Below are 9610 nucleotides of genomic sequence, written 5' to 3'. Positions count from 1 at the left end.
GATAGACAATGAGCTAACCCTTTAAAGTTGCCAACGTTATTTCATCCGTCTCCTTCCATTCTAGCTACAGTAAAGCGGGATCCCTTTAAGAAGAGTCTCGTACCAAAAAGTTTGTAACTCTGTTTTATTTATTATTATTTTACTTAGTGTGATTGAGGGTAAAATGACAGTAGTGTCACTCAACGTAAAGACAACACAACAAATGGTCTAAGCCCTGACATCATCTAACGACTTATTATTCCCTCTCCAAGTCTCTATCTTGTTCAATTTTCTCCTCACTCAAAGTCCACATTCTCCTTCTCCATCTCTCTCAATAATGGAAAATATCCAGCACAAACATGTGGAAGTAAGAGGACTCAAGCTTCACGTAGCCGAAATCGGAAGTGGTACGTATGATCCTTCCAAAAGTTGTGATTTGTTCTTAACATGACACCAGATGTTTTTGCGAACCTAGAACATAAGTATAATCATTCTTGTATTTGGTTTTATAATTTTCAACCGGAGGTCATACCTAGGGTTAGTTTTGATTTTATGGTTTAATTATCTGTTGAGGATCTTCTTTGTAATATTCTTTCTGTTGTCAAAAGGAAAAAGAAAACAATGAAATGATGATGGATTTATGCAGGTCCAAAGGCTGTGGTGTTCCTTCATGGATTTCCAGAAATATGGTACACGTGGAGGCATCAAATGGTTGCTGTAGCGGATAGAGGCTACCGGGCATTAACCATTGATTTCAGGGGCTATGGACTTTCCGAGCAGCCGGCTGACCCTGAGAAGGACACCTTCATCGACCTTGTCCACGATATCGTTGCCCTTTTGGATTTTTTGGTCATTAACAAGGTAATACTATTAACTGATTAATTAAACACTAATTCAGCTACGTGTTTGATAGAATATATACCATTAAAAAGGTAATACTATTACCAGTAATTGTTTCTGTTGATATAACTAATAAAGTAGACACATGAGTATCCCGTAATCGGAATCCAACTCGGTACTTTGATTCCAATTATTGATAAGTAAATATGCCATCAGTACAGATCTGCTCTCAGTTCTCTGCGGTATGCGATGTTACACTTTATTTTAGACAATACTTGCATCCACTTCGTAAGCGCACCGGCAAAGCGTCGTGTATATAGTAGATCTACCATACATAAGTCTTAACAAATTTGGTACATTTAGTCAAGAACTTGAAGTTAATTATATGGACACAGGCTTTTCTTATTGGGAAAGATTTTGGAGCATTTCCTGCATACATGGTAGCTGCTCTCCACCCAGAGCGGGTATCTGGCGTCGTTACACTAGGTGTTCCTTTCATGCTACCAGGTCCCTCTGCCATCCAAAATCATCTCCTTCCTGAAGGCTTCTACATGTCAAGGTGGCAGGTACGTAAATACATTCTTTTTTTCCATCAACACCTTCAGTTTTTGGCTGATAAAGTCCACACTGGCATGCTCCAATCATTCATAAGCTTAATTACTCGTCTATGACATATAATCGCAATGGTACTACTTAAGTTCTTATTACCTAATTTCAGGAGCCAGGGCGGGCAGAAGCAGATTTTGGCCGCTTTGATGTGAAGACGGTGATTAGGAACATCTACATTCTCTTCTCTAGAAGCGAGATCCCAATAGCTGCCCCTGATCAAGAAATCATGGACCTGTTTGACCCTGCAACTCCTCTGCCGCCAGGGTTTTCGGAAGAAGATCTTGATGTCTACGCATCTTTGTATGAGAAATCTGGATTCCGTTATCCATTGCGAGTTCCATACAGGTTGGTAACAAAAATTGATTCTGTTCTCACAAGAAATGATTTCTTTTCTTTAGTCTAGCAGTTAACTAAGATGCGATTATGTGTTGTGAAGTACTAAAGACATATTGTTCTCATATAATGTATGATGTTTATTTATCGAATGACGTAGCAGTATCTGATTGATCCAGTATCTCCCCACTTAAATTTTATTTATTAGTAACAAGATGCATGTTGTACGCATCATTTGGTGAATAAATTTGATGACTCTAGCGGTCCGACAGAGGCATGTATGATCTAGTTTTGTCTAAAAACAAAATCTCTCGCGAAATATCATCACATATATAGTACCCTTATTGATGCAGAACCTTGGCCGTGGATTGCGGTATAACCGATCCCAAAGTCTCGACTCCATCTCTGCTGATCGTGGGCGAGAAGGATTACGTCTTAAAGTTTCCGGGGATGGAGGACTACATCCGCACTGGGGCAGTGAAAAACTTTGTGCCGGATCTGGAGATTACATTCATCGAAGAAGGGAGCCATTTTGTGCATGAACAACTTGTGGAGAAAGTTAACCAGCTGATCCTCGCATTCCTTGACAAACATGCTATCTGATGAACATATGCTCAATGTTGCTAATGTGCCTGAGGAGTGAGGACCAATTGTCATGTGATGTAGTGATACATGCTTCTTCAACCAGAAAATATGTACGTTACAGGAGTACTTGAGAAGATATGTCCTTTTTTTGTTTTTGTATTTCCTTTTTCAAGAGGTGTAAGGTTTATGTCTTCTTACTCTATATATATATATATATTTTTTTTTAAGAAAGATAAGATTTATTTTCTTTTGTATTTTGTTTTTCTTGCTTTATGAGGGGGAGGGCGTCAGGTAGTCGACAGCCGGCACTCCATGATCACGTCGAATCCTTATGAAAATGAATCCAGAACAAAATCGCGCTAAAGCTAGGGCGTCACCCGTAAGTGGCGCGCTGTGTGGCCTGAGCACAGTGATAAGTGAGCAAGGGTCGCTGTATCTCCATCGGCACCCGGATGCAGTGTTAAATGAGCAAGGGGGCCATAGAAACTTCTTTTCGAACGACTCCACTCAAAGTTGTTTGGGAGCATATGCTCCTATCAACTTTACCCGGGACACACAAAAGAAGTACTTTGATCCTATTAGACGGGGGAGGGTGAAGAAGCTAGGACAGAAGGGTAGAGTTCAAGAGAGCAAAATGCGTTTAGGAACGTGGAATATAGGAACCTTAACGGGAAAATCTATGGAAGTAGTGGAAGTTATGGTGAGGAGAAGGATAAATATTATGTGCCTACAAGAAACTAAGTGGGTTGGTAGTAAGGCAAAGGATCTAGAAAACTCAGGGTTTAAACTTTGGTATTCGGGCACAAATAGAACGAGAAACGGTGTTGGCATCATCGTGGACAAGACCTTGGTACAAGATGTTGTAGATGTCAAGAGGGTAGGAGATAGAATCATGACAATCAAGATTGTAATAGGACAAGAACTTATCAATGTGATTAGTGCGTACGCACCTCAAGTAGGGTTGGATACGAGTTCGAAGGAGAAATTTTGGGAAGATCTTGGAGACTTGGTGCAAGGAATTGCTCAGACGGAGAAGTTATTTATAGGAGGAGATTTAAATGGACACGTGGGCAGGGAGACAGGCAACTATGGAGGTTTTCATGGTGGCCATGGTTTTGGGGAGAGAAACGAGGATGGGGAAGCTATCTTGGATTTTGCAATGGCATATGATCTCTTCTTAGCCAACACCTTCTTTAAGAAGAGAGAAGAACATGTGATCACCTACAAGAGTGGGTCGTCAAAAACACAAATAGATTTTCTTCTAATGAGGAAAGGGGATCGTATAACTTGTAAGGATTGCAAAGTTATACCAGGAGAGAGCGTGGCTAATCAACATCGCTTGTTGGTGATGGATGTACATATCAAAAGAGTAAGACAAAAGAACAAGACTTGGAAGTGCCCAAGGACTAGATGGTGGAATCTAAAAGAAGAAAAACAAGCCATTTTCAAAGAGAAGGTAATCACCCAATGTGTGTGGGATAGAGAGGGGGAAGCTAGCCAAATGTGGGATTCCATGGCTAGTTGTATCCGAAAAGTAGCAAAAGAGGTATTAGGAGAGTCCAAGGGCTTTGCCCCACACCAAAAGGAATCTTGGTGGTGGAATGAGGAGGTACAAACAAAGGTGAAGGCTAAGAAGGAATGTTGTAAAGCCTTATACAAGGAGAGGACTGATGAAAATGGTGAAAGGTATAGAAAAGCGAAGCAAGAGGCGAAGAAAGCTGTCAGAGAAGCTAAGTTAGCGGCTTACGACGATATGTATAAACGACTAGATACCAAAGAAGGAGAGTTGGATATCTATAAACTATCTAGAGCAAGGGAAAAGAAGACAAGGGACCTAAACCAAGTGAGGTGCATCAAGGATGAGGATGGAAAGGTTCTTGCTACAGAGAACGCGGTTAAAGACAGATGGAGAGGTTATTTTCATAATCTTTTCAATGAAGGACATGAAATGAGTGCTTCTTTAGGGGAGTTGAGTAACTCAGAAGAGTGTAGAAACTACTCTTTTTATCGTCGAATCCGGAAGGAAGAAGTGGTTGTAGCTTTGAAGAAGATGAAGCATAAAAAAGCAATAGGCCCAGACGATATACCAATCGAAGTGTGGAAACTTTTGGGAGAGACAGGTATAACATGGCTCACTGATCTTTTCAATAGGATTTTGAAAACGAAGAAGATGCCAAATGAGTGGCGAATGAGCACTTTGGTGCCTATCTACAAGAATAAGGGCGACGTACAAAATTGCATGAACTATAGGGGTATTAAGCTAATGCGTCATACAATGAAGCTCTGGGAGAGAGTCATTGAGCATAGATTAAGGCAAGAGACACGGGTTTCGGACAACCAATTCGGGTTCATGCCAGGGCGCTCAACCATGGAGGCAATCTATCTCTTACGAAGATTGATGGAAAGATATAGAGATGGGAAAAAGGATTTACACATGGTCTTTATAGATTTGGAAAAAGCGTATGATAGGGTCCCAAGAGACATTCTTTGGAGGATTTTAGAGAAGAAAGGAGTACGAGTAGCATATATCCAAGCTATAAAGGATATGTATGAAGGAGCAAAGACTGCCGTAAGAACTCATGAAGGACAAACCGAAAGCTTTCCCATAACTGTAGGATTACATCAAGGCTCATCCTTAAGTCCTTACCTTTTTGCGTTGGTAATGGATGAGTTAACACGACATATTCAAGATGATATTCCTTGGTGTATGCTTTTCGCAGACGATATAGTGTTGATAGATGAAACTCAGGAAGGGGTAAATGCAAAGCTTAACCTTTGGAGAGAAGTGTTGGAATCTAAAGGTCTTCGCCTAAGCCGATCAAAGACAGAATATATGGAGTGCAAGTTCAGTGCAAATGGAGGCCAAAACGAGTTAGGGGTGAGGATCGGAGATCAAGAAATACCAAAGAGCGACCGTTTTCGTTACCTAGGATCTATCTTGCAAAAGAACGGAGAATTAGATGGAGATCTCAACCATAGAATACAAGCTGGATGGATGAAGTGGAAGAGTGCATCCGGCGTGTTGTGTGACCGCCGTATGCCACTGAAGCTCAAGGGAAAATTTTATAGGACGGCAATAAGGCCGGCGATGCTGTATGGCACAGAATGTTGGGCGGTGAAACATCAACACGTACACAAAATGGGTGTAGCGGAGATGAGGATGCTTCGTTGGATGTGTGGGCACACGAGAAAGGATAAGATTAGGAATGAGGATATCCGGGGTAAAGTAGGAGTAGCCGAAATTGAAGGAAAGATGAGAGAAAATCGGTTACGGTGGTTTGGACATGTGCAAAGAAGGCCTACTGACGTTCCGATTAGAAGATGCGACTATGGGACAGAGGTGCAGGGCCGAAGGGGTAGAGGAAGACCTAGGAAAACTTTGGAAGAGACTCTAAGAAAAGACTTAGAGTACTTGGATCTAACGAAGGACATGACACAGGATCGAGCACAATGGCGTTCTAAGATTCATATAGCCGATCCCACTCAGTGACTTGGATTTTCCAAGTCTCCAACCGAGAAGTTTTCCTCATTCGGGAAATTAAGAGAACACTACCCCAACCTACATGCTCCACTCAGAAAGCTTCAACATACAAGCTTTAACAAAAGAAAATTCAAAGAACTTAGCGAAGAAGGCTTTGGTGTATTTAACACAATACGTTGAAATGAAGGAAAACTTATTTATTGATATCCCCGATAAGCTACAAATATGTACATATACATGAGTCAAAATAAGCACACAAGAGGGAGCCTTCACAAAGGTTGCTTAGGAGAAGTCTCAGCAGTCGGTAGAGCCCCAGAAAGAGAAGGCACCGGAGGGGGATCATTTGGAGCCTCAGTACTGGACAGAACCCTAGAAGGAGGAGGCATCAGAGGTTGATCATTTGGAGCTTCATTACGCGGTACAGCCCCAGAAGACGAAGGCAATAAATGCCTTTGGAACAAACCCACAAATCTCTGATGATCAAGTAAAACCTGACCATCAGTTTCCTTCATCTGGTCAAGCTTCCTCTTCATGTTTGTAGCATAGTCATGTGCGAGCCGGTGCAACTGTTTATTCTCATGCTTGAGCCCTCTAATCTCCTGTTTGAGACTCATCACTTCAGCCGCCAATGATTCAACTTGGCGGGTTCGAGCAAATAGGCGTTGGGCCATATTAGACACAGAACCTGCACACTGAACACTGAGAGCCAGCGAATCCTTAACAGCTAACTCATCAGACCGTTTGGAAAGTAGTCTGTTATCTTTGGGAGTGAGAAGGTTCCTGGCCACCACCGCAGCGGTCATATCATTCTTCATCACGGAATCCCCAACGGTAAGAGGACCAGTAGGGGAGACGAAGGATGGGCGCCATATGTTGTCTGGAGAAGGCGGGGCTGCCTCTTCAACAAGGTTCAAGTCAAAACGACGGTCGGAGGGGCCAGACATTTTCAAAGGTGTTGAAGAGAGAAGAGGTCGGACAAATCAAGATCTTAGAAGTGCAAGAATGAAGCTTCTACTGGTGGAGATTCAAGTGTGCTTTGGAACTTAATGCCAGCCCCTATAAAAATCTGCACTCGACGAAGCTTCAGAAATCGAAGAGGCGCCTGCTCAGAAATCGAAGAGGCGTTTGCTTTCTCAAAAGCTGGGCTGCTTAGAGATCACGAGGGTTGATCTCAGAAATCGAAGAGGCGTTTGCTTTCTCAAAAGTTGGGCTGCTCAAAGACCACGAAGGCCGATCTCAAAAATCGAAGAGGCGCTCGCTTTCTCAAAAGCTGGGCTCCCCAGAGACCACGAGGGCCGATATCAGAAATCGAAGAGGCACCTACTTTTCCAGCCTTTTCCAGCCTTGTCAGCACCTGTCACACGCACACTCAGTTTTGCGGAAATTATGGGCATTCTGTCAAAGACTTCTGGGGAAGTAGAAAACACATGAATCTTACTGTTCAATCACCCACTTCCCACACGCAACAATAGCTCATGGGTACCACATATAACTTTGCCAAAGTTCTCTGCCAAAGTTGAGCACGTGAAGCTTGCAGCTCCCACTACATCGCTCTGACCAAGAAGGGTAAAAGAATAGCAAAGAAACAGCACTAACAAAGTTTAGACCCATAAATTTTGAAGGTCTAGCTACCATATTATTACCCACAAGGGTAAAGGAACAGTACCACTGCTGGATAATTGGAAAGTCCCTGTGTGTCAACCTCTGTGCTTCGTGGCAAGGTAGACTAGCAAACATGCCCAACCTTTACTCACATTCGAGAAAACACTCCCAATAAGATTGCTTGCTCCAAAATCGAAGAGGCACCGTCCTCCGAATCTCGAGAGCCAGACTCCCAACATGACTACTTTCTTAAAAATCGAAGAGAGGGTAAAGGAACAGTACCATTGCTGGATAATTGGAAAGTTCCTGTGTGTCAACCTCTGTGCTTCGTGGCAAGGTAGACTAGCAAACATGCCCAACCTTTACTCACATTCGAGAAAACACTCCCAACAAGATTGCTTGCTCCAAAATCGAAGAGGCACCGCCCTCCGAATCTCGAGAGCCAGACTCCCAACATGATTACTTTCTCAAAAATCGAAGAGACACTGCTCCCCGAATCTCGAGAGCCAGACCCCCAGCATGATTGCTTTCTCAAAAATCGATGAGGCATCGTTCTCTGAATCAATCGAAGAGGCGCTCGCTTTCTCAAAAGCTAGGCTGCTCAGAGACCACGAGGGCCGATCTCAGAAATCGAAGAGGCACCTACTTTTCTAGCCTTGTCAACACCTGTCACACGCACACTCAGCTTTGCAGAAATTATGGGCATTCTGTCGAAGACTTCTGGTGAAGTAGAAAGCACATGAATCTTACTGTTCAATCACCCACTTCCCACACGCAACAATAGCTCATGGGTACCACAAATAACTTTGCCAAAGTTCTCTGCCAAAGTTGAGCACGTGAAGCTTGCAGCTCCCACTACATCGCTCTGACCAAGAAAGGTAAAAGAATAGCAAAGAAACAGCACTAACAAAAGTTTAGACACATAAATTTTGAAGGTCTAGCTACCATATTATTACCCACAAGGGTAAAGGAACAGTACCACTGCTGGATAATTGGAAAGTCCCTGTGTGTCAACCTCTGTGCTTCGTGGCAAGGTAGACTAGCAAACATGCCCAACCTTTACTCACATTCGAGAAAACACTCCCAATAAGATTGCTTGCTCCAAAATCGAAGAGGCACCGTCCTCCGAATCTCGAGAGCCAGACTCCCAACATGACTACTTTCTCAAAATCGAAGAGAGGGTAAAGGAACAGTACCATTGCTGGATAATTGGAAAGTCCCTGTGTGTCAACCTTTGTGCTTCGTGGCAAGGTAGACTAGCAAACATGCCCAACCTATACTCACATTCGAGACAACACTCCCAACAATATTGCTTGCTCCAAAATCGAAGAGGCACCACCCTCCGAATCTCGAGAGCCAGACTCCCAACATGATTACTTCCTCAAAAATCGAAGAGACACTGCTCTCCGAATCTCGAGAGTCATACCCCCAGCATGATTGTTTTCTCAAAAATCGAAGAGGCATCGTTCTCCGAATCTCGAGAGCCAGATACCACAGACCACTTTTTCAAAGTGCTCTGACAGAGTTAAAACATGTGAAACTGGCAGCTCCCATTACCGTGCTATGACCAAGCAGGGTAAAGGAATAGCATTACTACTTGTTGTTAGGGAGACTCCTATATATGTCGACCTCCATCCCCAACGGACAGGCAGACCTGCAAAAATGCTCAACCCTTCATCATATTTGAGAGGGCACTCCCAACGAAGCCTTTCGAAATATTCAGCTTTCTTTCCCCCCGATAATACCTCTGCAAACAAGCTATACTAGAGCAAGAATATCTCATATCATCAGGGTTAAAAGCAAGAGTATCCCATATCATGCTTTTTTCCTGTCTTTTCTTTTGGCCTTGTTTTTACCTGCAAGACAAGGAGAAAGAGAGCAATCAGTCAGCACTTGGAATCAAGCTTCCAGCCAGGAACTGACTGCCTGGAACCCCTTACCTGATTACTTACCTGGCATTGCTCTCGAGTACTCATCTTCAACATCTTATGTTTCCAGGGAAGATTCCGCATCTGCTTGAGGAACAGATAGGGCAAGTGCGAAGGATACAAGGAAGCATGTGGAGACAAGCGTAACAGCACACGTGCCGATACATTCATTACTCTGTCAAAAGCAAAAGTATCCCATATCAGCAGGGTGGAACGTACTCTAGATTTGATGGACTTGTTTTGACCCTCAAAT

At 43.1% G+C, this 9610-nt stretch overlaps 2 protein-coding genes across 3 annotated transcripts; one reads left to right on the top strand and one right to left on the bottom strand.

Annotated features, from left to right (window-relative positions):
• Positions 1-218: 218 nt before the first annotated feature.
• On the top strand, positions 219-2582 carry LOC126634657 (uncharacterized). Its single transcript, XM_050305192.1, has 5 exons — positions 219-386; positions 626-840; positions 1215-1385; positions 1538-1773; positions 2115-2582. The coding sequence occupies exons 1-5, from the start codon at positions 317-319 to the stop codon at positions 2362-2364; spliced, it is 942 nt and encodes a 313-aa protein (XP_050161149.1). The 5' UTR covers positions 219-316; the 3' UTR covers positions 2365-2582.
• Positions 2583-5320: 2738 nt separating this feature from the next.
• Positions 5321-8820, bottom strand: LOC126634658 (uncharacterized). Of its 2 annotated transcripts, none has more exons than XM_050305193.1 (2): positions 8704-8721; positions 5321-7571 (listed from the first exon to the last, which is right to left on the bottom strand). In XM_050305193.1, exon 2 carries the CDS (start codon positions 6769-6771, stop codon positions 6097-6099), a length of 675 nt encoding a protein of 224 aa, XP_050161150.1. In that variant the 5' UTR covers positions 6772-7571; positions 8704-8721; the 3' UTR covers positions 5321-6096. The 2 variants fall into 2 exon arrangements, 1 of the variants encoding a protein (XP_050161150.1); XR_007627413.1 differs by lacking the exon at positions 5321-7571 and adding an exon at positions 8280-8486 and having other exon boundaries at positions 8704-8820.
• Between the last annotated feature and the right edge of the window lie 790 nt (positions 8821-9610).

This window comes from Malus sylvestris, chromosome 9 (genome assembly GCF_916048215.2).
Source record: "Malus sylvestris chromosome 9, drMalSylv7.2, whole genome shotgun sequence".
Lineage (NCBI taxonomy): Eukaryota > Viridiplantae > Streptophyta > Magnoliopsida > Rosales > Rosaceae > Malus > Malus sylvestris.
Note: the sequence above shows the minus strand (reverse complement) of the source record. Positions and strands in the feature narration are given on the sequence as shown.